Here is a 27,419-nt window from a genome sequence, read left to right as displayed (position 1 = left end):
TGTTAGCAAGTGATACATGCAATGGCACTAATAACATGGAGAATCTTGTTATCACCCTGTGTCATTCGTTAGCATATGTGGCATGCAATCGAGTTCGCTTGCTTCTTTCAAGAGGGGGGTATGTCACCAGGTGGTGATACTTTTTACAGTTGCTTTTCTTATTTACTTATATAAATATTTTATTTTTCTTTTCTTTTGTTGTTGTTGCTTCTTACCCCTAGAGTTCTCTTGGAATAAACGGGATCTTTGCATGGCCAAAAGAGACAGCCATTGGGACAAATTGGACTAATGGTTTGTCTGAGCCTTAGGACCGGTTCCATATTAAATGGGCACTGAAGAATAGAATGTCAGTAGTTTGGGACTATGTGCTTAGCCACTGGAGATGGTGCAGGACAATGAGTATGGCAAAGACAGAAGATGCACATGTGAGAATGCTCACAGAATAAAAGTCACCGTAATTGAGCCATATTACACTTTTTGATGTGGTCACAATGATAAAACTTGCTCAGAACAACTTGAGGAATGCAGGGATCACCATCCCTAAAATTTAGGGAGTCACTATTTTTAGACCCCAGAATCTGTTCACGTCATTATCTTCGTTTTTACACAAGGATTAATTCTCTGGTCTATGCCGAGGTCAAATTTTGCACCGATCATGGAGAATTTTAGACTTGAAGGTTTAAACGGGAAAATTGTTACATGTATGCCATGTGGCACAAATTCCCAAAAGAGAGAGAAAGAGAGAGAGAGAGAGAGAGAGAGAGAGAGAGAGAGAGCATTTTTTTAAAAACGTAATAGACATAAGGGGCAAATGGGAGAATGAAGTTTTGAGGAGCTGAGGGCAAATTGCAGCAAGAAAATCAGCCATGGAGAGTACTTCTACGTCTCTGACTCAAGTACGGAGGTAGAGCTTGCTCCCTCTGATCAACTCTCTCTCTATTCTTAGAGGAAATACTTCGCATAATAGGCTGATTCCATCAAAGAAAATGCAAGACATGCTGGACAGTAAAAACAGTGAATTCTGGACATGCTCGACAGTAAGAACAGTGAATTCAGAGATCTGCAAACTATAATTCTGCACACGAATCATTGAGTTTTGGTCACATGTTGAACAGTAAGAAACTTGAATTCTGCACATGCTAGACAGTAAGAATAGTGCACTGGACAATAAGAACAGTGAATTCAGAGATCTGCAGACTGCAATTCTGCACAGGAATCATTGAGATTTGGTCACACAAAATGCTTTCCTAAAAGGAATGTTGATCTGGACATGCTGTATTATTCTTATGCAGCTGGGATTTACTCAGAAGAGATGAAAACCAACTGTTCACAGGCTATGTATTTTTGTAATTTTTCATCTTTTAATTGATAAAGAAATACCAAGAGGGGTGCCGGTCTTCGAGGCCAATCTAGTGTTGAGCGAGGGAGTGAGGTCTCTGCTTTGTGTGTGTGTGTGTGTGTAAAGACCAAGTGTTAATTGAAGGAACTGCTGCTTTATGTGAGTCATAGACTGGTTTCAATATGAGTGGAGGACTTTTTGTGGACTTGATTATGCAGCCTCACATAACGCAAGAACTGACACTCGAACTCGTAGAAGGTCAGTAATCTAGGTTATGAGATAATATGCCGGATAAAATGGAAATATTTGTCAAGCAACTTGTTCAAGAAGAACATGACCTAATCGCCGTCTAACTTTAGGGAGCCAGTAGTAGCAAACTCGGTGAGTAACCCTCGATATTTCGCCAACTTGACTTTCAAATCATCCCCTTCCTTAATGGAAAACTCCTAAAGCTCAAAATCAATATTGATACACTGAGTGCAATCTCGAGCCACATAGCACTCAATGAGATGACTCCAATGCTCAAATGTGAGGGGAAAATGCTACAATTAAGAGTGAAACTTGGGAAGCAAACCTTGTATTAACTCAACATTGGCTGTAGCATTACAGGCACTCCATTGACAGATATGATCAAGGTGACCTAATCAAGGGTGTGGCATAGGCTAAGTATCAGTGGCAAGGTTCCAAAGTTCCTAAGATTCAAGCACTTATTACATGAATTTCAACCAAGTAGTGAATTTCGACCCGTTAAAACGAGTCTTATTTGTGAAGGCATTCTTAGCTGTTGCAACAGTAGTAGTGCTAAGAGATGGAGAAGGTGTGTAATGGGTAGGGTGGATAGGAAGGATAGGGAGATGGAGTGGAATACACTTGAAAAGTAATCCCAGAGTGCCCACCATTCATAGAGCAGTGTGCATAGCGGATCCAAATGTGGGCATGGTAACTGCCTGTGGAACCCAAGGTGGAGGGATAGAAATACAGGGAGCACTGGATGGACATCCCTGCGTAGGAGTGACCCAAGGAATGCGTAACAATAGCCCATAAGCAAAGGATGGATATCCTTGTGTCTAAAAGGTCGTGTGGGGGGGTTTGTGAGTGTCTGAGGGTAGTGAGAGGGATGCCCATCACAACCATTCCAGAGTGGAAGGATGGGGTAAAGTGGCGGTAGGTACAATGTTAAAGGGTGGCATTCCCCCTAACAATGCACCAAGAGATGAAGGGAATGAACGATAGGTAGATAGTGGGATGGAGAAAAAGAAAGTGTTAGCAACGGAGATAAAAGATCCAATCCCTAGTGTGCTTTGGGCAAAAGTGAAATGTAATCCAAGATTTTGGAATGAAGATATGAGTAGATCAAAATATGGAGAAGATAGTGCTGGGATGGGAGGGAGTTGAGAAGTGTGGTTTACTTGCTCAAATGAAACAGATGGTAGAGACATACTTGATGAAGGGTATCTTCTTTGAGAGCCTCCTCTATTAAAGTTAACAAACTAAAAACCATCCAGCTCCTGCACACCAAAAGGAGAAACAAAAGAGGGTTTTGGCTCATACAACTCAAAAAGGTTATAGGAACCTGACACAAAGCCTGGCTTTGATGAAGGAGATGGATCGCTAGACACGCTGAATGTCATAATCCCTCCAAGGTCAAAGAGATGGCAAGTCTTACCAATCGGTCCATATGAAGTAGTAGCACTTGGAGGAGTGTAAATCGAACTATACATGATACGCAAGTACTCCTCAAACTCTTCATCTATAAGATGACCAAAACAAGAAGAAAAAAATAGCGAAGGTAAAGGTGTGTCTACCTCCTCCTCGAGACTGTAATGCCTTCTCAAAGCCTCCAATGATGGAGAAGCCTCATAGGGCATCATAGGATCCAAAGAAGAAGGTGTCTGAGACATTATGAGTCAAATTCCGTCGCATGTGAGTCTCGCACGAAGACTAGCCTCCACAATCACCGCAGAATACTCTTTAAAAAAACACGGACTCTGATACCATGTGAAGATATGCTAGGGTTTGCACTGAGGAAACACAACATGTACGATCGAGACTGAAACACAAAGACTCAGATAGAGATAAGCAAAACTCAAACCCTAAACACAAAACACAAAACCAAAAACTCAAAACTCAAACACAAAGACAAACATAGAGAGAAGAAACTCTGAAGTGAATAAATGCTATAAATGAATATAAGAATGTATAAAATGCCCAAGGATAGAGCAATGCAGTGTCGGAGAGTGATGTCCATCAGCGACAGATCCCAAGTGCTGTGACCAACAATCGGAATGTCGAAGCGTGGGAGTGTGGAAAACACCAAACGTTGATCACCAAAGTGTCAAGAAACTAAGGCAACAATAGGAGAGGTGTTTACCAATGTAGACGGATTGGTGGATAGCAAAAACACAAGTACTACAGTAGTCACCTAGTGGGAGAGATAGCAGCAATCTATTGCCTAGCACCACATGCTGAAAACGCAGGCTAATCAAGTGCTATGATGATGCAGCAGATAGAGACCTCCAAACAGCAAGGCGATGGTTGAAAACATGCCACCTAGGGCTGGATAGTGATGGCTTGCAGTTGGTGATGGTTGGACAGAAGATGGTAGGTGAACGATGGCTGAAATGAGGTATTAACCTATGTAGACGGATTGGTGGATAGCAAAAACGCAAGTACTACAGCAGTCACCTAGTGGAAGAGATTGCATCAATCTATCTCCTGGCACCAATTGCTGAAAACGCACGCTAATTAGGTGCTATGATGATGCAGCAGATAGAGATCTCCAAACAGCAAGGCGATGGCTGAAAACACGCCACCTAGGGCTGAATAGTGATGGGCTGCAGTCGGTGATGGCTGGACAGCAGATGGTAGGTGAATGATAGTTTAAATCTGCACGATAGAGTGAGAAACCTACAACAAAGGATCAAGCTGAATGGTGGACAGCTTGTCCATTTATAGATATTGAAGGGTGCCCCAAAAAATTAGGGTTTTGGGGGACCACTAAAACTCTCTTGAACCACGCACCAAATTTGCATTTTTCATTAATTAATCTTATTTTGGGATTGTTTAAAAATGCTAATCAGCTGTAAAGAGCATTCTAGCTCAACATCTCAATGTCTAATGATCTGTCTACACTGTAAAATCAACTCCTAACAAATAATATTTCCATGTAGACTGCATGAGTTACAGCCAAGAGCTCTTTCTCAAAGACCTAAAAATTCATCTCTGCACCGTGGAGAAGACGGCTCTCATAAGCCACAACTTGGCCATCCTGCATTAGAAGTGTCAAAAATAACAGGTATGCTTTAATACCATGTCAAAATAAGTGACAATGCAAAGAGACAATAGGATTTGCGAGGAATAACACAAAGTATGTACAACAAACACTGAGAGAGAAAAGAAACTCAGTAACACAAGAAGAACATAGTGACAATGCCCTGAATCATGCTATGAGAAGAAAAGCTGATACAGCAGAGCCAAAGCCCAAACGATAATTGCATTGACTTGTCTGAATCAAGCAATAGCACCTATGGAAAATCTGCACAGTGAGGGGAGCGAAATGCAGTCCTCCGAGCAGTGGGCTATCCAAGTAATCAGTGGAAGGTGAAAGATAGATGTCAAGGTGGAACCACTATCCTCTGATGCCGTCAAAGATGTGAAAGATAACCGCCAACTGTCGAGGGAGCGAACCGTAGTCCTCTAATGCCAGGGAGTGACTTGGGCAACAAAACGCAAATCCCAAAGTATCGAAGCGCTATCAAACGCAAGGAGAGCAGGCCAGATACTAATGCTAGGTGGATAATGAGATGACACATGATGGAGGATGAGTCTCGCTGCAAAAACACAGATCCCAGCAACCTCTGTAACAGACGGTGACGTCAAGTGATGGAGGAGAAGCCAGGATGCAAAAATGCAGGTCCCAACAGCCCCTATGATAGATGAATGATAAAATCACTAATGCTCGGTAAATCGCAATAGAGACTATTGCCAGAGGCTAGGATGCTGACGCCATCCTGGAGATGATGATGCCAAGCAAGGAGAAGACCTCCACACTCAAAAATGCAAGTGAGGGTAGAGCTTGAAGAAGAAAGGGTCTTGATGCTAAGTAGATGATGGTGACACCAGGTGGAAAATGCTCCAAATGCAAGGCGTGATACTAGAACAGGGTGTCTAAAGCAGAAGAGGAAGGGTGAAGGCAACCATGAGCCACGAACCACAATGTCCTTCTAAAGGGGTACGAGCGCAGTGGAAGGGAGTGGTGAGAGAAAAGAAGTGGTGGTGAAGAATGACTAAAGAGAGTGGTCAAGAATGAATGAAGTGACTACCTATTTATAGACATAAGCTATCTAGAATGGCGCACCACTGTGTAGGCACCCACTAAAAAAGTGGCCAAAATATGGGCATTAGCTCTTTTTGGGGTTGTCAGTGCGAAACCCTAAATGAAGTGTATGAACTGAAGAAGTGATTTCTCAACAAGAACAACCCCAATACTCTTTCCACATGCATCACACTGAACCAAAATAACTTCCTTAGAACAGGCAATACAAGCATAGGATCTCAAGTCGTCTTCTCTTTTGACTTATCAAATGCTGAAATTTTCATTGCTATCCATCTAAATGGCACATTCTTCTTCTATAAAGCCTGTAATAGAGATGAAATTTAAGCAAAACCGTGCAGATACTTCCTGTAATAGGAACATATATCCAAGAAACTATGGATCTCGTGTACATTCTTCAAAGATGGCCATGAATGTATTGCATCGCATCAACTTTTGCAAGGTCCATATGAATATCATCAATCAATACAATGTGCCCCAAAACGTGGATTTCATGCAAAAAAATTTCACTTTTCTTGTCATTAATGATCAATCTATGCTTATGCAACTCATTAAACACAATGTCCAAATGCTTTCTATGCTCTAGCTCATTTTTTGAGTAAATAATCATGTTATCAAAGAAAGTATCCACAAATCCTCTATGTGGTTTGAAAATACAATCCATCATCCGACTAAAAGTGACATGAGTATTTGTAAGTCCAAACAGTATGACAAGAAACTCATACAACCCAAAAGATATCATAGAAGTTATTTTAGGCACATTCTCTAGTCTAATGTGTATCTGATGATACCCACTTTTCAAATCTCTATGGATGAAGATAGCTACCCCTGCAATCTATCCATAGTATTATCGATCCGAGGGATCAAAAACAAATTATTTACCATGATTTTATTCAAAGCATGATAGTCAGTGCACATATAGCATAAACCATTCTTTTTTTGCACCAAAAGTAGTGGAGAGCAAAACACTGAAGAGCTAGGTTGAATCAACCCTTTTTCTAAAAGCTCAATCACTTGGCTCATAATCTCCTCATGCTGGGCTGCACTAACTCTGTAGCTACCTGGGATGTGATTGAGAGAAGCAATTAGCATACATTTTCAGAACTAAAATGCGATCTTTCTCTAGCTTTGTTGGCATGTCCCCAACAATCTCATTATCAACCTTATCCTTAATAAAAACCAAATACGCTAAAAGGTGATTTTTCATTACTTTTAAAATAGCAGCAATTGATACAACAAGGACAGATTCCCCTTTCAATTTTACATCCAAAGTATGGTCTTGCCATTATGTTAAATAATAACCACTTTACCATGTCAATCAATCACTACATGCATATGATAGCACCATGGTATATCAAGCAAGACATCACAACCCTCAAGTGGAGCAATAAAGAACTCTTCGTTGTCCATATCCTTGAGTGTGCTATCAAAGCTTTCCAATGAGCGGTATGACAAGCTCTGCATAGCCTTTGCATACCATTCTAACTTCCCCCCTGGGTTCCATCTCATCTTCTCTTATGCCTAGACGGCCTACCATGTCTGTAGAGATGAAGTTGGCTTAAAATTCTGAGTATCCCATGCTCTGCATAACTCATTAGCATTATCATTGAACTGATTATTAACAATATCACGCACCAATCCAACTAATGTTTTAGGCTTTTAACTCCTAGGATCTTCCTAATTTTTTGATTTTCCAGCTTGTTACCTATTGAGACAATCCTTAGCAATGTGACCCTTTTGTTCACAAATAAAACATTTATTTGTAACCATTAATTCATTGCACTGTGCCAATGATTTCCAGCCCTTCCTTTGTTGTTTTAACCTCTTTTCAAACTGATTTTCAAATCTACCCCTTTTGTCAACCTTTGGCAACTTTTTATTCAACTTCTATCCACTTTCTTGAAAGCTCAAATCTTTCCTACACAACAATGCATCAGCTGTAGCAACAGTCTCCATGAGTTGAGATATGCTATATACGGTGAATTTAATGCAAAAATCCTAGATTCCTTTAGGCAATCCATACATACTTTTCCACTTACTCATGAAGGAATACTAAATGATAAAAAATAACGGACAACAATGCATTCCAAAACCTCTTATTGAATTGCTCTAAATTCTTACATTCTTTTACATTAAGCTTATTCCAAGCTATCATGATATCCACCTCAAAAGTACTTATCAACCAATTCAATGCAAACATTTGCTTGAATTGTACCCATGTTGATGGAACTTTTCCTTTCATTAAGAGCATGGACTATCACTGCAATGCACTCCCTTTCAAAAAAGTGGTTGCCTTGCAAATCTTGGAGGATTCGGTGAAGTTTCCCCTTAAATAGGCTGCATCAAACAGTTGAATGAAAGTCAAATCTTTCAACCTATCTTGCGCACCACTAAAGGACTCAAACTTCACTCATTTTCCACCCTCATCATAGTCATTTACTACCCCTTTGGGAGTTAAGTTGTCACACATTAGCTGCTACAAAAAGGGTGCATTTGTTATATTTGTATCCTAACCAAGACCAATTTCTAAAAGAAGCATTTGTATGACCAGCCTTCATTCCTTGAGCCCCCATAAGCATTCAGGGATGTTAATGCATTACCAAATATGCCACTTTGTGCCCCAGGCATCAAACCAATGCTGCCATACATAGGGTTATGCATATTACTAGTCGTACCAAAATGCATTGGGCCCTATACACCATGCATAGGTTGCTACATACAATGAGGAGTTATGCCATACATTCTCATATGTGGTCCCTATCCAACCATTGCATGAAAAATAGTGCTACAACCAAAGTATCCTGGCTATCCCAACGTTGCATATATACCTAGCTATCCAAAATCCATTGGGTTGGCACTTCTAGGATGACCTTGCATTTGTATACCTTGCCCAGTAGGTATCAACTGTTTTTCTTTATTGGCTTTTTTGGGAGCTTCAAGTAAAGACTTACGCACTACCTTTGGTGCACCTTACTGTCGTCGCGACGATGTAGAAGATGACTTCTTTTTCTTGCTCTTACTATGCTTCGTAGGAGTATTCAAAAATCAAACAAACTCAAGATCCTTTGCCAATCCGACGAAGAGATTTTATGTTGTTCTCATCCGATTCTTGAACTGGTCATCAAATTTCTCTTCCCCTTACTAATCATCAGCCTCATTTTGCCTTAAAGGCCTTGCATCTTGACCAATAGCAACATTTTCAGCCTGTTGTCTATCATGTGAGCCTTATCCAAGATTAGGCATTGCATTTCCTTCTTCCCTATGTAAATGTTCATACTAAGAAGCATCACCACTGCTTAATTCCATCTCACTATATGAAAACATTTTACTTACTTAGCTAATCATAAAAACAACACTAGTAAAAAGCTTTTGGCTTGCAATCAAGTACCTTGGACCCACCAAGTCAAAGGATTTGATGGTATCCAGGTAATGGAACCATAAAACCAAACTTCCTTCTCAAAGAGGATCGTAAAACCTCATCAAGCACTTAATTACAGCGATTAACAAAATAAATATAGACTGAAATGCACATTTTACCATAATATTCTTGGACATTGGACACCTTGTTCGCCCCAAAACTGACACCCCTCATAGTATTTCTTTAACTTGTATTGGTATTGAATAATGTACAACCAAGACTTGTATTGGTATTAAATGGAGTTCAACCAAATGGTGCGCCAAATCAAACGGAATGGACTGGCATCCAAAATCCCTGACAATTCCTTGAATTTCATGTGTGCTGATTTCCATGTGTACGATACCTCTATCTGTTGGCACGGGTCCCAAGGTGGCTACTAAACCCTAATTTCTACTAAGAATTAGGGCTTAAAACGAAAATCCCACAAATGTCCACCAAATCTAACTGAGAACAACTTCAATTGGCTGAGGACTGCTAAGAAACTCAGAGAATGGACTAGAGAAGGTGGGAGAATGCTGAGAAGAGAGAAAATTCAGAATTTCCATGCAGGAAAACCTTCAAAACTGATTGGTGCACTATCTAATCTGCATTTAATGCAATCGCCTGCTGCTCTTGGAGCCTAGAATATGCAGTCACCAGGCTTCTGAAAGTGTTGCCAGCCCTTGGGAAGCACAATTCTGCTATCATCTAATCCCAACTAGCTCTTGGCTGCTGTTGCCTGCAACAAATGACTAATTTCTGCTCTGAAAACTGATCAGCAACACCTTCTCTCTCTCTCTCTCTCTCTCTCTCTCTCTCTCTCTCTCTCAAGGTGAATGCACTCAATGAGTCTCTCCTAGTTCCAAACAGCCTTCTTTCCCATTGCATGGCCATTTTTGCCAAATGGCAACCTTCTAATCCTATTTTTCAACAATTTTCGATCAATTACTTAATTTACAAAATTAATTAATTTTGAAAATTAATTTCAACCCTTCTGACCTTGCCCAAAATTAAATGTGCCTATCCACAATTTAATTGCATAGATCATTTGTAACCCCGAGCAATCCCTAACCTTAGTTTACCCTTGGACGTACACAAATTAATTAATTAGTGCCTAGTCCCTAGTATCACCACTAACAGTTAATGTCTAATTAATTGTCCTAGGGCGAAATTGACACCAATTGACATCCCAAACCCAGTTGCCATAACTTATCACAACTTTTGCCTTTGACATCCACTGCTTCCTTAGGGTCCTTGGCCTATTACTATGGAATAATTGCCATGTGCATCACATATGCCTTAAAACATTGCAAATTTAATTATTAAATTTATCAATTGTTATTAGCAAAAGCAAAACATCTCTAAAATTTCATGTCCCCGTGAAGGTCTTCATCACAATAATCTAAAATAGGACAGGACATCCAAAGACATAAGATGGCTCTTGAAACAACGTACTATAGGCACATTTGCATGAGATATAGAGAAGATGAGAGTGGTGAAATGGTTGCACAGGGAGAGACACTTGTAAAACCCAATACCACAAGTTCAAAAGTGTAAGCAATATAGTTCAAACCACAAAGCGAGGAACAAAAGTGAAGAGAGTGTACTGACAAGCATGACAATTGACACGTATTATCCATTCCTTGAGAATGTCCAAACCAGACAGAAAACAGAAACTTGGCTGAAAATATAGACTATTAGAGAGCATATCTCCCAAAAAAAGGTTGAAAGTGGCCACAAAAACAGCAAAATGGTAATTAAACTAGCAAATCACTGGCAGTTTAGTTGGAATCAGCAGCAGATCAGTCAAAACATAGGCTGGAATCTAGAGCCCCAATGTACATAGCACAAAATGCAAGATGTTACAGCAATTTATGTGTGGACAGACCTTACTACAGCAGTCAAACACGGTAAGGAGCGCCAGAACCAAGAGGAACAGGCTCTAAAATCATGCCAAAAAAGTGTGCAACAATGGAAGCAAAGAGACACTGCTGTAACCAATTGCAAGAACACCAAAAACAGAAAAGAACACTGCAAAGAACGTGAGAAGTCAACGAGAATATGCTCGAGAAATGGAATCAATATACCAAGGCTCAAGAACAGTACAAAGGTACCGGCCGTGTGCACCAGTCTCAGGAAAAACATATTTACATCAATCTTCCACATCATCTTCCACCTTTTCATCTTCCAACCCCTCAGCTTTTTACATATTGTCAATTCTGTTGTTTATAGCAGCAGGCCTATAAATCCAATTCCAAATTTTCCTTTGCATACAGGCAGCACTGCTCAAGTGAAAACTCACTGTAAATGTGCCCAAACTTACATTACCCTTAGCAAAGCATTGTGTTTTGTGATTTGGGCGGTTGGCTGATCAAAACCCAACTGGGTGGCCTTCCAAGTGAAAAGCCTTGCATATGTGGCAATGTTCTCTTATTATCATTAACTCACTGCCACCCTTCAGTCTTCATCACCATCCCAATATTGCTACAGCTGTCTTCAACATTCCATTACCATTCCAAAAAAAAAAAAACCCAAAAAAAACAGTACTAACTCTTGTCCAAGCGATCTCCTCTGCTACCCAGCAAACATCTTCAGCCTGTCCATGTTGCCACTCTCCTACCAAACACACAAGTAAGCTGCCCATGACAGCCCTAGCAACACCATGCTGCTGCCATGTCATTGATGTTGCTGTCCAGACCCATTCAGTCTTCCACAACAGCCCCTGCTACTCCATACCAGCCAAGAGATAGGTACCAGTCTGTTGTCCAAGCAACCTCCTCTACTACATGGCCAATGACCTCAGCCTGTCCTCGCTGCTGCCCTCCTGCCAAATGTAGGAGTATGCTGCCCCCACACACTCTTGATGCCACACTACTGCCACATCATGGATGTTGGTGTCTAGACCTACTAGTCCTCCCCCAACAGCCCCTAGTGCTCCACAATTGCCCCACACTACTGCTCCTGTCAAACATAGGGGTTGCCTAATATGTCATCATTCCATGCCAGATTCTGTGCTTTGCAGCCCTCCATTGCTAACAACTGCTAGACACCCAAAACAGAAGTTTCCAAAGCAGTTCAAAAAACAATCACTAGCTTGTTGTTGCTTCCAAGATTCATTCCAGTACAACACAATCATCTGACTGATTCGCAGTATCACGAACAGCTCCTTTACCACCCTGCAACCCTAGACCTTGAGTCACATGGACCTATGTGGGCTTCTCCCGCCTCTGCTCCTTGACCATCCATCCATAGTACCTTGCTTGTGCATTCGTTCATCATCATTCATCATTTCATTTCATTCTGCTGAGCCGATATATGTTGGTCATGTTGTTTGTCTTTTCTGAGCCCTCTGTCCATTACCTTTTTTTCCCCCTGAGATAAAGTCGCACAGACTTGAACATCCCAAGGAGTGGGGGGTGGGGAGCGGAGGGCACTTCCCCCTCCAGATATTAGCCAAGAGATCAGGCAACAACCATGCTGGCATTTTTCATATGCACAAATAGGATAGCTCACAAGCAAATGAACAGCAGAGCTTGATCGCACTACAACCCTCCTCCTCAGTGACCATACCAAGGAGGAGGACCAAGTGTTTGAGTGAGCAAGGACTTGGGCTTACACGTTCAACCAAGTGATGTACCTAGTGAGACTTGAATGCACAACCTCATGATTATAAGCCCAAGTGTTGACAGCTAGACCAGCACCTTGGGACCAGTGTCACTCCCCTTGCTCTCGCTCATGGTTAACCCTCTTGTTCTCACTTATGGTCTCAGTTACCATGACATGACAATTGAATGTACCGTTAGTAGATAGTAATGTAACCTCTATCTACAAGATTGAGATGGTGGCGTTGCATCAAAGTCCACATAGCCAACAGTGTCACATTGATATTTCGAAGTGATCAAAGTAGTGACAGAACACTTATACAACCCCACAATAGGCAGGTTAATGATACCTCAGAAGGGATAACTGGAGTAGGTCCAACATATCGAATTCTCTTCTCTCTGATCAGGATGTGCATGCCTTTGGACACAACAGGCTCTGATCGGGGCTCACCAAGATGAATAACTGAACAATTGCAAAGCAAGACACCATGATCTTGCACCGTGGAAGAACCTCCAGGACCACAATATCCAATTCTGTGGGGAAAGGAGTCCGTGTTGTCAGAGTCCATCTTCTTCCCTGGCACCCGCTTTTGTTTGTGAAGCCTTCCTCAGTGATAAGAAAAGCTCTTCTGCGACGCGAGAGCTAGCGGGGCAGCGCGTATTTCGACGAGCAAAGTCGGCCATGTACTTGTGGAAGCATACAATCCAGGTGTTATGAGTGAAGGGGGAGTTCTGGAGCTGAACACGTGGGGTGGGGGGGGGCGAGTCGCTTCAGTTCTTCTTCTAGCCAAGTACCATGTGAACGTGATTCCATTAGATTTGAAACGAACATTACTAAATCTCTAGGCATGACCCCTTCCTACTTGTGTGACCATTTGGGAGCCTCTTTACATTTCTTCTTTGATCTAGTAAGAATTACTACCTACTAGTGGCCCATGACCTCTTGCTACCTTTGTCTAGGCATGACCTCTAGCTACCTTTGCGTCCTTTTGGGAGCCTATCGATCACACATAGGCAACAGCAAACAACTAAGAAGTGGCTGTTTACATTGTCAACTTGTGTCAAAGGTTGGATAGACAAGACAAAAATTAATTCATATGACCTTTCTCTCCCCCCCCCCTCTCTCTCTCTCTCTCTCTCTCTCTCTCTCTCTCTCTCTCTCTCTCTCTACTCCACGTCACAAGTAATGAATCTCTCATATGTCTATTGACCGATAGGGAATAGCTCTCACTAGACTTTACAAGAGTCCTACAAGTAAACTGAACATGTTGTGGCATGAACTTTTGCCCTTTTAAAAATTACTAAAAATATGATTGCCTTTATTTTGAAGGTCTACTAAAGTCTATGGGCATAGAACTACATTAAGCTACAATTACCAATCTTGGTGAAAGTAGTCAATACCCTTGCATGTTTGAATCATAAGTGGGACTTTTACTTTATCTAGTGTGGAGTATAATGTCAAAGTGATGTTAGGATGACAAGAAAGGGGGGATTATATCAACTTCCCCCACAAATTGATGCATACACAACACTTAATGAAGCTCATTAACATCATCAGAATAGGCTACAATGTCATATATTACTCGCAATTAATACCTTAAATGGGAATGTCACACAAACATCCTCTTTCACGTGAGCCCAATTAGGCCACTTTCTAGTCGAATATGTATGTTTACACATTTCTAGCATTTACCTTAGGAGTCAATAGTTACATAGGTAAGTATATCATGTGTTCAAAGTTAATCCAACCCATAGCTTTAAAATATGAGAGAGGTCTAGATAATTCAAATAGAAAAGTAAAATAAGGTGTATGTTTAGTCACCATCTATTATTGTACTAGCTAGCCTAGCCAACATTGCCAATCAAGCCTACGCAATTGGTGTCATTGTGAATAATCACAAGGCTTTGCCTTGCTTGCATCACATTTTTGCAAGCAAAGAAAGGCATTTGTGCTATCGAGTAATTACTTCCTTTGCTTGCAAAGAACTACAAATAGTGTACTTCACACGAATGACTTGAAAATTTCCAACAATCACGAGGCAAACTTTATTCTTAAAATCTCAAATTCAGTTTCACAATAGTTGTTTCTCAAGAGCAAAAGAAGATACCTTCCAAGGATTCAATGCAACTTTGAGAAAGAGGTGCATTCGCTAGCAATGTGCAAGAGGAAAACAACCTTACTTTAAAACTCAAATTTATATTTAAAATTATTTATTCTTAACTATTCACAAATGATACTTAATGCTCACACAATGTTAGATTAGTCACTAGTGGCTACATATAGTCATGCTTTGAATATAACTTGTGCCATGAGCACACACAAACTCTCTCTCTCTCTCTCTCTCTGGGTAATCATATTGATTACAAAGAATGTACAAGAGTGACATGACGACAATATCAAACAAAGTGAATAGAGAGATGGTTGCATGCCAGGAAGTCAAATCATCTCAATAGCAAGTGAGGGTTGAACTGGTTGTGTAGCCTTATCCTTGCCATGCTCTATAGGTGGAGCATCCATGAATAAGCCTACATGATGACCATCATTGTGCATCCCAACCTATTAGTTAAATCAAGGAGTCCATCCTTCTTGGAAGGGAAATCTACCAATACAATGTCCCAACTACCCAAAATAAAAATAATGGCCAACAAACATAACACATTTCAACCTAAACCTTGAAGGATGCATCCTTGTTAAATTAATCCACAACCACATTGGATTCCTCCTAGAAATATTCCAAAGCATGTAAAGACAATTCCTACTTGTGGCATGCACATTGCAGGGAAACCAAACCCTTCTCAACGGTAGCCATAACATCTACCAAAGTGGCTAACACACTATCTTGTAGCTTTTAATTTGCACCCAAATAGAACATTCTTGTTTGAGTAGCTTCTAGGAATCAACCACAAGTCTCCATGGCACAACATGAAGCAAGCCGTAGGGTCAAAAAACAATTAGAGTTTACTTAGTAGCAAAGTGTGTTGTTTAGTTGCCTTCAACGGTACCTTGAGTTTAACTTTAAGCCGAGCATGCTACAATTGAGCAAACGTAGAAACTGAGCTATTTTGGTAAAATTTGAAGACTATAAAAACAAACAAAGCCAAATATATGGTCCACTTAGTATATACTAGACAAACACAATGTGGAATTAATATATATTATCTATTGCAAAGGTTGTCATATATCAACTAAAAGATGCAATGTAGCTTAATACAATATGCATTCCTTTAGTAGCATACTAACGAGATGAAGACTCCTTGCTCTCATCATCAATATACTTTTGGCCTAGCTTGGGTCTGCTTCTAGTCCCCTGTTGGACTGCATCATAACATGTATCCACGCTCATGATAATCACCATTATCTTTGCATAGCAAGGCAATGCACTTCAAGGATATTGGCAAAGTGTACAAGTTACAAACATTATTTACAGTTGCAAGCAAATTGTTTGTTGTAAATATAATAACCATGATAATACATCAATGGATAAGTGAATGCACTTCCATACCCATACAGAACTATACAATGCAAGCAATAGAAATCATTCACATATGAGACATCTATCATACGCTTTGAAGTCCTACCATAAAGCATCAAATATTGTATTACCAAGTCAAGCATTGTAAAGAGCAAGCCGTACACCCATAAGCCTCATCCTCATGGTCACTCTCCATTCTATCATTCTCTTGTCAACCCTAAGAGCTACAAGAGGTCTCTCCACCAAAGGCCGCACAATGCAATCAATAATATCAAGGTCACTATCAAATGGGTAACATGGATGCCTAGAAGCCATTCATACATGCATCAATGTAGCTATACCGCACCCACTCCCTGAGGAGAATACAATGCATCCAAAAGACTCTACATGAAGCCAACACTATGCTACACACCATCTCTAAGCTAACATTCCTCTCTTGCCTCCATCGTTCTCATTGTATTTGGCAAGTAGTGTTGTAGTACATGCCAAGTGAAGTCTACACCCTGCCTTTGTGCCAATGCCGAGCCATCCAGGAGTTGTAGAGAAGACAAACCCCCATGATGTTGAAGCATATATAAGAGGAATGCATCCATCTATTGCAATACACCAATACAAAAATAAAGACATCAACACAAGCACATGGAGAAAATATGAATTGAGAAAGAAATCAAGCATTTAAAAATCACCTGAATGGAGACACAATCAACCACCATCACCCCTCTATGAACAATGTCCTCCATTATGAATCTATGCACAATCTCCACATTCAAGGGGGTTGCATGCCTTTCTATCCATGATAGTGAAAATTGTTGGATGCACATCATAAAAGGCCAAACAAAATTACTACAAAATAACAAGGTGAGCACGAACTAGTAATAAAACTTAAGGTGAGCATTCCAAACCACCCAAAAACCCACCTGAGATAAATGCAAGACAAATGACCCATCCTAAGTTTACTAAACATGTTGAAGGAACTCCAAGGCCATGACGGATGTGGTCCTCGGCTATAATTATGACCAGTACATGGAGGAAAGTATGCAAGGGGCACATGGTGGATGTGCGAGGATATATAAACTAGTCCCTTGTAGAAGTAAAAGAGAAAATAATCATTTTAAAACAAGTGGATAGCATTACACTAGACAAGCATAGGAAATGCTTAGAAATAAACCTCTATTAGGACTCTCCCACAAAGTTCAATCTATAGAGGGCTCAATAGAGTCATCATGTACTCCAACTGTCAATACAAAATGCAACGCTTTCAAATTGAACTCCTTACATTTCAACCAAAAATAAAGGAATTCGTTGAGTACCTACAAATTTCCCAAAGATATACGCATCAAATATGACAAGGAAAAGTTCAAATGTCGAATCAGGCTTACCTCGTACTTGTAAATAAGCCCCATCCCCAAGCTGTTTGAACTCATCAAATTTTTGTCTCTCACTTGGCAAGACATTAGGTTTTAGCATAGCTAACCACCATGGACAATTCTCAATCTCATCCCTAGAAAGCCCATCCATGTCATCCCCATACATAGTGCATTTCTTGTTTGCAATGTCAATGCATGGCTTATAAGCAACTAGCAATTCCACTATCAACGTAAGATCCCTTAAGTGCAAGAAGTACCTGTCATCAAAACATAAAAGCAAAAGGTATGAATTCACAATAACATATTCACCGATCAAGGAGACATAGAAAATAGCAACAAGGATTCACCTATTGTAGTTTCATACCTATAAAGCAAGCGACAAGAGGCTACATCTAGCTAACACTGTGCAAGACCATCATCCTTATTTTTGGCCTTATCCTTTGAGCCAATCTTCTTGATAGTTCCAAAGATGCATTTTTTGCCTTCATAACGAAATTGTGAGAAGTAATCATGTAGAGAGGGCTCAAAAGGAAGAACTAGAGGACTCCCCTTAGTTGTTGCCAATTTTACCACATCTTCCAATGTCCTCAATGCATTTTTCTCTATCATATCCAGCAACACTTCTCTAGATAGCCACCTACACCAAAACTAATTGTAAGCTGAAAATTCAAAAAACACATTTGTACTAGCTGCAATTTAGATTTCCAATTCAAAGGGCTAGGCGCAATCTTACATTCTAAAATCAAAATTCGTGATTGGCATACCACGAGCACTTCACACTACTCTTGAGCTCTCAAGCATACTCAGCCACATGATCTTTTTGTCAATGGAAATTGATGAGATTGCTATCAAGCTCAACTTTTCAATGCCTACTATTGTCTTGGGGCCATCAAATCTCAAGGAGAATAAAGTCTCCCTCCACTCCCTTCCTAGTGAAGGATTGATAGCGTTGAGAACCTATGGATGGCATGCAATCCAAATAAGCAAACAGGCATATGGAGGCTAGAATGTAGCTTCAACAAACAAGTAAAAAGCTTACCCTTTGCATACGATCATTGTATTTGCACTTTACATCTACTAAAATCTCCTATTCCTTGATCAACTTCCAATCCTTGTTAAGATTCTTTTTTGCCTCTCCAATCTTTAAATGTAATTATTTTTTAAACTCAACCTACAAACCTAAAGATTAGGAATATTTAATCCTCAAATTTCGAAAGAGTCACTATACAAAATAGGAACACTTGATGAACTAATTATGCCATGTCCTCTCTCACCAGTGGTGGATACCATGATGGGGAGCTTTTGCCCTCAAGCTTCTTCTTTGCCTCCAATGTCCAGGCAACTTGTGATGGTTCTTCTTGCAAGTATACATTTATATCACAGTCATAGATGTTGGCAGTATTGACCAATGTGTCTTTGAGATTTGTAACTATGACTATATGCTCATTCAAGATTAAGGACAATAGATCTAGTTAGTTTATACTTGGGTGTCCATGAAATCATCATTGTCATCATCAAGAGCATAGGACCAGATCCACTTTGTTCCTAAGCTTGAACTCTTGGTTGTAAGAAATTAACACATCAACAAAAGGAAACAATCAAGAAAACTGCATGATTTTGGCCATATACTTACCATAATTGCCTCAATTTGCAATTGCTTCTTCCTTGCCTGTCTCTCTTGCTTAGGGGCCATTGAACTCAATCTATATGAAAAAAATAATCAATAAATCCATGCATGATGACTACAATGAACCTACATGAGCATCATATCTATACAAATTAATGATAAAGCCACGCAAAGCACTCAACACTTGCAACCACTTCTCCACATGTCATCGGATCAATCAATGCATGCAAAATGACAAGTGCTAGCAAAATGACAAGCGCTTCTTATCTCCTCTAAATCAAACTATATCACACACCCTGCACCATGCTAGTTATCATGATGTGCTCTCTTTATTGGACATTCTTCTTCTAATGGACATAATGGCTATTTGGATGATCATTTAGCCAATAAAGCAGATTAACTTGAGAAATGTAAGCACAAGGAGGTCCATACAGTTTTTGTTGGGGATCGGTTGAATGGTGTAGGGACCATATGCAAAGCTATAGAGGAACACATGCATCACGGTCATGATCATGAATTATTTCATTTTGAGGCAACGTGACTACACAATGCATGGCTATTGTAGAACCATGCCTTCTGGCTAAATCAATGAACATAAAATATAGACTATTATGAGTCATAATACATATGCTTATGCTCAAAGTATTTCCAGTCCAGAGCTTATGACATTGTCTTTAGAAACATATGAGTAGCCATATGAAGGGGCTACATGTCTATCATATGAACATATCTGTAAAATGAGTTGCAGAGAAAAGAAGGAAAGTCTCAAATAGGTAGCAATACTTGTTGGAAAACGATGGCATATTCACTGGTCAGTTGATTGGAATGATGCCTCTATGATAACAGCACTACTAATAGGAATATCATCATCAATAGAAGCAGTATCAATAGATGGAAAGAGGTCCATTGTTGCAGTTTAAACTCAGCAGAAGCAGCCCTGAGCAACAACAAAAGAGGTGGTACCCTTCTGCATGATCGCAAGCCCAAAAACCAACGCATGCTGGGGCAACACGAGTCTCCTTAATTTCCCTTTGCATTATGCTCTTGCCTTTGCATTGATGGCTGGCGCAAAAATTCAGTGCATTCTGGGGTTATACCTTCAAGCCATTTCTACTTCATCTTAGTCACCCAGTGCACAGAAACGATTTGAGCCACCTTCATGGTGCTCAGACGGAAGGACTGGGATCAAATCGTGTTTCCATAGCCTTGTTTGAAACAGCGCTCCCACATGCGGAGGAAGACCACATACTCCAGAGACGTATTCCAGAGCCCCACCAACTGACAACACCAAGCCTGAACCTCATTGCGATCCTCGCAATGCACCTGAATCTTAGCCATGAGGCCAGGCGCTGGTGCTTCCCCTTGCAAACATCAGGTTACACCCTTGCAAGCACCAGGTTACACCTGACCATGAGAGGCCAAGCGCCAGTGCTTCCCATTCCAAGCACCCATTGTTAATCAAAATGATTCAACATACGTAATCATAGACTAACCAATTTCAGCAAATCGCGTAATCGCGTGCAGCCCTGTTGCGATCTGGATTCACCCTTCTGAGGCCAACTGCCAGCGCTTGAGCATTCTGAACTGTGTGAGTATGAGCAGGGAGGCTACATAGACTCAACACTACACACACACACATGCACTTAGTCCCTTTACACACTATACCCACACTTAGTCCTTGTCCTCTAAGCTCTATTTGTGTAGAGGGTGTGTGCACATACACTAAAAGTGTGTCTAGGTTCATAACTTCATAATCGTTAGCAGACAACGGAGACTTTATTCGTGGAAAATGGGCACACATCTATTGGTGCATCAATGCTTGGATATTTTCAAAGGTTTTTTTTTAATTGAATAAATTTGTCTACCATGTAGGATTGTTTTGATGTATATGTTATTGTCATCTCGTACCCTGTTAGCCACAACCAAATACTAGAAATGGTACACACAATAGACATTAGGAGTGATACCTGTGTTTGGGGTCTTTTTTTATGTTTCGAGTCAACTGAGAAAATGGTAACGAAGAAGGAGCTCCAAGAATATTTTGAGCTTTGTGGTAGGCACTTGTCTTTGCAATCTTTACTGTGAAAGACTCCTTGGATTCCAACAAGTATATGGTGAGTTTGCATTTCAATTAATTACTTCCATGGAAAGGGATTGTATTCTCTCCATCCTTACTATTAATACAACTAGCATAGAACTGGATAGTGTTGTAGATGACTCTGGCTTAACATCCATCGAGCATCCATCCTCTAACTTTCATTTGTGGGATTCTCCATGTCATCCTCTATGGAGGGCAAGCATAATAGTATCCTTGGCCTCCTCAAAAGGTTACCTTTGAATGACTCATTGCTTGTAATGGTCATATTTGGGTGGAGTACAAAACTTGCACCAAAGATAAGTTTGAAAGTGTGGTTCAACATAGCTCCTATGCAGGACAAATTAGATGTTTTAATTTAGAGTGTTCATATTATGGATGTACCAAGAAATACAATCAAACATAGTTGAAGGGCAAGTTATGCCAAGTGCCTTCTATTGGTATTTTGGCATAAGAAAATGGGACACTGGTGTGTTTTCATTATTCCACCATCCCAGAGTGTCTAGCTATTTGTGAGTGTTCCATATACTACTACTATCTTGCCAATAGAGCCAACACTACTAGGTGTGCCATACACATGGGGTATCATAAGCACGCCATCTCTAATAAGATATGTAGGAAGAATAAAGCAACGGCAAAAGCCTTGGTGAAGGATAAAGCCATTCTAGATATATGATGTGAAGTGCAAAAGGGTGGAGACAAGTGTTGCAAGGGACTTGGTGATGGAAATGATTGACGGAGAACCTCATGATAGTGGTGCAGTCTCTTGCATGTGAGGTACTTCTCCTTTCCTCCTCTTTTTTTTTGGTCTTTGACCTTTGAGGGGTAGTACAAATCAGAGGATCCATTCCTCGGGCTCATGAGTGTGAGATGGGATGTAGGGGGACTCAATGATTTACTAAGGAAACTCCTACTTAGCATGTACCCTTTTTGGCCTATCTTAACATGGAGAGGGGTGGTGGACAAAAATGGATGGATACAGCTAGTAAAATGGCTGTCGTTCATGTCCTTGAGGAGGGCCATGCAAAATGATGGGAGCAGAGCAGCATGCAACATTAGTTGAGTCATGGCGAATCTATCTATTCATGTATTAATGTCAAAAAAGAGTGGTGAGAGATGGTATTTTGTGGGTGCAAGGGTTGCTTAAGGAATGTCCTAAGTAATCTAATATAGTTACATGTTGTTACAAAGGTAGGGTCTGGGCAGGAGGAGAATGCCATCAAGAAGTGAGCCATGGAGTCCCATAGATTCCGTTTTGAGAAGGTGAGTGATTCATCAGTCTTTGTGGCATTGATGTTTTGGATCTTCACAGGAAGTCATATCGACCATGGATGTCGAGGTCAAAATCTACTCCTAACCTTTGAGGATATGGTAGATAAGTCAGATCATTCTGCTCCAAGGGTAGGGAGCCACAAAACGACATCCATGCATCCATATCGCTACACCATACTCTTCTCTTCCATTTAGATCGGGATTCATAGCCTTTCATTGTGTGAGATACCTCCTTGACCTTGTTTTTCCAGTAATATGGAGATTTCGTCCCCCCAGCCATTAGATTCTTCGCTCTTTCGACGAGCCATTGATCATCAAGCATTTTTCCCATGGCGATTGCTTCCTTTACTGCTTCGGTGGATAGCTCTTTGCTTAGGGTTGCTGGGTATCGGAAGGTGAGATCAAAGGGTTGGCAGTGATTTTCCCACTACTCCCATATTAATAGCTCCGTGTTCGATTTCATGGGTGAGCAATCTTTCTTTGGTGGGATGGGAGGCTCTGGGTTTGCAGGTAGTTCTGCTTTTGCCCTTTTGCATGCTTGGTCAAGCATTCTAGCCCTTTTCTTTTTATCATATTCTTTCCTTTCGGTTGTGGAATCTTGCTCTTGAGAGGGTTTTGGCTGTGGCGAGGGAGGTGATGGAACCCACTCCTCATCTCATTGCGCCTCATTGTTGGGGGTAAAGGCGCCTCCGCCGTGCTGGCCCGTGTATTACTACACTGACAGTACCCGCCACTGCACACTGCAGGTGGCAGGCGCCCGTCACGTCACTTTATTCTTTATTCTTTTAGTGACAGTTTGAATAAAGGAAGGCCCGGTCACACATTGTGACTGTTGGAGTTCCCATTTCTTGTCTCTCTCTTTTCTTGCTCTTGCTCTCCCGCCATAGCTCGCGTGCAAGCTTCGATCCTTCTCACCTTTCAACTGGTATTAGAGCTTGGCATTCTCTTGCTCGAGCTCGACTCGTGCTTCCCGACCTTCGCATCGACTCGCTTCACGCATTGGGTCTCCATCCCGGCATCCATATCTGATCTCCCCAAGCTCCCGTCACTCCTCGGCTTCCCGAGCACCTTCCCAGCCTATTGAGGCATCTTCAAGGCATTGATACTGAGGTATTTGATCATTCTTTCAGGGTTTTATTTCAGTCTACAGGTTGCAAACAGCAAGGGCAGCCATGGCTTCAAACCCTTGAAGCTTATTCCCCTCATATTGTGCCTTACACCTATCAAGGCTCAAAGAGGCTTGTCATAGGCCTTTGATAGGCCCTTCTTGAGCTCCCCATTACCCCCTTTTCAGCCCATGTGGAGCAGCAGCAAGCTCAGCACCAACAAGGCAGATTGCATCATTTTTTTCCAGGCTGTGAGAACTCATCTACTTCAGCTCCACACTTGGCCATTGCTTCTTGCTCTCTACCTTGATCAAGAGGGCTATAGACTTCATGTTTGATGTCATTCAAGCTTTGGGCATTGGTCTTGATCATTCGGGGGCTGATCTCTTCAGATTTGGGACTGTCATAAACTGTCATAACAGGCTGAAAACAGGGCAGCACCATTGGCATTAGCATTTGTTGCTTATACTCCATTCCGATTGTGCTATTTGATGCCCGTATGCGGTCTACATGATGCCTAGTGCCTTGGGAATGTATGCACATGATTATGCCATGATTTTGGCCTGAAATATTGGCTGATTTGGGACTGTTATTTACTGTTGTACAGTGCTAGAAATAGGGCAGCCACACTTGGCATTGGCATTTGATGCTTATACTCTACTCCGGTTACCTTATTTGATGCCCGTATGCGGTCTACTTCCTACCCGGATGTATTGGGGATGTATGCATTTGGTTTGACCATGATTTTGGCTTGAATTCGGGGCTGAAATCTACCATTTAGAACAGTAAATACATGCTGGAATAACAGTGGGCTGAAGGTACTTTACAGGCTTTGGCACTTACCTACCGATACCGGATGTATGCTTTGAGCTTTGGCATGATGTCTCTGACATTTGGGGACGACTTGGAGCATATGTATGAGATTATGGGATGCTTTTGAGCTTCGCATTAGCTCTGTCTTCACTGGCATTTGGACCGACTTGGCATGCTCGTGGACCGCCTATGCCTCATGTCTCTGCTTGACAGTTAGGCTTTTGCATTACATGCTTTGGTTCGTGACATATGCTATTTGGTTCGTGTATGCCATACCGACATTTGGAGCTTGGATTTGGATGTATTTGAGCATTCCCGGCTTACTTGATCACTGATCTTGGTTGCTATTTGGATGTCATTGAGTTGACCGAGAGCTTATTTGGGCTTATGTATTGCTTCATGGTTAATACGACCGGTGCTTCATGTATGTCATGCTCTCTTGGATGCGCTTGATGCATTGACAGGGTCACTTATCACTGGTGCTTTCTCTTGGGTTGTTTGAGCTTCTGAGCTCGCTTTGTACGCCTTTTGTGCCAGTGGGAGCATTTTACATGCTTGCTTGACCTTTGACAGTTGCATGCTATTGGAGAACTTACATGTATTTGGAGCAGTTTATGTCTTGAGCAGCTACATACGCATTGAGACTTTGGGATCATACTCCGATCTTTATGGATATGCATTGATGTACACTTGGTTCACAGGATGCTTATGAGTTGAGTCTCATATTTGGATCTTTCTCTTTGAGCAAACACCTATTTGTGTCAGGTTTTGGCAGTTACAGGAACACTTTGCCTAGAGTGTCTGGGGGTGTGCCTTTCACTGGCAGATGTTATTTTGACATGCTTCGGTGTTGAGATCATGTTCTTTTCACTGTCATTGGCCTTGCTTATATCCGTTTCATGCCGGCTTTGGACCTAGCATTGTTTGCTTGACATTGGATCCTATTTTGGGATAGTTTGCTCTCTAGACTGTATACCTGTAATTTATTACAGCAAGCAGTTATTGGTGGACTGAGGTGTACTTTTCATGTTGAAATATCCTAATTTGGTGTACCGCACCTAGTACTAAGTGGGTAGCAACTTTTGGCACACTTTGCTCGCCCTTTGGACCCCGTTTTGGTCATTTTTGGGCAGTTTCTGCAGTAAAACAGCAAGCAGTTTTGGACTGTTTGGGCATTTTCAGCCTGCATAATGGCGTCATCTTCGCATGATAGTGCCATCTTTAACATTACAAAGTTGGATGGTACCAACTACTCTTACTGGAAGAGTCAAATTTGGTAGGTCTTGGTGCAGAAATCTCAGATTAAGCCACTTCGGTTGAGTGGGGAGTAGCCTGAAACTATGGACAATGACGACTGGCTTGAACTTGATGAGCTATGCAAGTCTACGATTGTATTGTCTCTCACTGAACAGGTACATTATAATGTATTTGAGGAAGCAGAGAGTGCATGGGATCTATGGAATAATATAAAAAATCTTTATGATAAGAAAAGTCCGGCAAGTCAGATGTACTGGTTGAAGCAGCTTATGGATCTGCGCATGAAGGATAATGCGACTATGTCTGCTCACTTGAGCCAGTTCCATGCTATACTGAAGAACCTGACTTCGCAGGATATCACCTTTGGAGAGGAAGTAACTCCTCTTTTCTTGCTTGGGACTCTGAATGAGTCATGGGATGTTTTCCGTACTGCTCTTTGTGCCTCTAGTGCTACTCTAAAATTGGCAGATGTTGAGAGTGCTCTTCTTCAGGAAGAGGTGAATCGCAAAAACTTGGATGCCTCTCGTGGTAGTCATGCTTTGACAGTTAGAGGCAGGAATGACAGGAATGATCGTGGTAATAATCGTGGTCGTGACTCGCAGAAGGGTCGGTCTAAATCTCGTGGCAAGTCGCGTAGTAAGTCGCGTGGGCGCAATGCAAATGTCACTTGTCATCATTGTGGGAAAAAGGACCATATTAGACCACAGTGTCATGAGTTGCGCAATGAGAAGCGCAAGGATAAGGGGAAAGATAAAGTGCAGGAGAAGTCCTCTGATCGCAGCATAGTACCTGCGAAGTCCAGCGTCAAGATTGAGGAAATTAATGTCACGCAGACTGAGGAGTCCGATGGTGGTGATGAGTTTATACTTGCAGCTAGTTCTTCTGATACTTCACACTTGATTGAGACATCCAGTATGTATGCACAGTGCTGGTTATTCGATTCCGGAGCATCCTTCCATGTGACGCCTTACCGTGAGTGATTCCACTCTTACCGCACTATGTCTGGTTCAGTCAGACTTGGAGATGACAGGTCTCTTGACATTGTGGGCATGGGTGATATTCAGTTGCAGTTTTCCGCTGGCAGTTCATTTTTGCTTAGGGATGTATGTCATGTACATGCGCTTACGCGCAGTCTTATGTCTGCAGGATAGCTGGATGATGCAAGTTTTCATGTATGTTTTGGGGATTCTGCCTGGAAGATTACTCGTGGTAGACTTGTGCTTGCTAGAGGCGCCAAGTCTGGCAGCCTCTATCCTCTTGTTGTATCTGGGTCCTCAGTTGACCATGTTTTGGCAGTGGGTTCTATCCCACATGTATCACTTTGGCATGCTCGTTTAGGGCACATGTCTTTGAAGGGAATGAAAATGTTATCTAGTTTGCAGTATCTTCCGCCTTTGGATTATGCATGTTTTGACTCGTGCGATCATTGTCGTTATGCTAAGCAGAATAGGTCTACGCATAAGAAATCGGGTAGGCCACGCATGAGTGAGTCCTTGGCATTGGTGCATTCCGATGTTTGTGGGCCTATGCCTTGCATGTCTATGGGTGGCGCGAAGTACTTCGTTACCTTCATTGATGATTTTTCTAGGAAAGTGTGGGCTTATCCCATAAAGCAGAAGTCCGATGTCTTGGCAGTTTTTCAGAGATGGCTTGCTCTTGTTGAGAACCAGACTGGGTATAGGCTGAAATGCCTTAGGATAGATAATGGGGGAGAATATGTCTCGCATGCTTTTGAGCA

General features: G+C 41.4%; 1 protein-coding gene across 2 annotated transcripts in view; it reads right to left on the bottom strand.

Moving 5' to 3' along the window:
• The window catches only part of LOC148032183 (uncharacterized protein YJL213W-like), a 63,816-nt gene extending 45,752 nt beyond the window's left edge, over positions 1-18,064 (bottom strand). The window contains exons 1-2 of one of the 2 annotated variants that reach the window (XM_087682812.1): positions 17,876-18,064; positions 17,524-17,768 (exon numbers count right to left, since the gene is read on the bottom strand). In XM_087682812.1, coding sequence (XP_087538938.1) covers positions 17,524-17,598 — 75 coding nt within the window. In that variant the 5' untranslated portion in view covers positions 17,599-17,768; positions 17,876-18,064. Of the gene's footprint in view, positions 1-13,021; positions 13,424-17,523; positions 17,769-17,875 lie in introns of those variants that run through there. The other variant, XM_087682811.1, reaches the window with a different exon arrangement.
• Between the last annotated feature and the right edge of the window lie 9,355 nt (positions 18,065-27,419).

This window comes from Lygodium microphyllum, chromosome 8 (genome assembly GCF_053477565.2).
Source record: "Lygodium microphyllum isolate KBCC chromosome 8, Lygodium_microphyllum_v1.1.10, whole genome shotgun sequence".
NCBI classification, from domain to species: Eukaryota; Viridiplantae; Streptophyta; class Polypodiopsida; order Schizaeales; family Lygodiaceae; genus Lygodium; species Lygodium microphyllum.
This window is presented reverse-complemented; position numbering and strand designations above follow the sequence as displayed.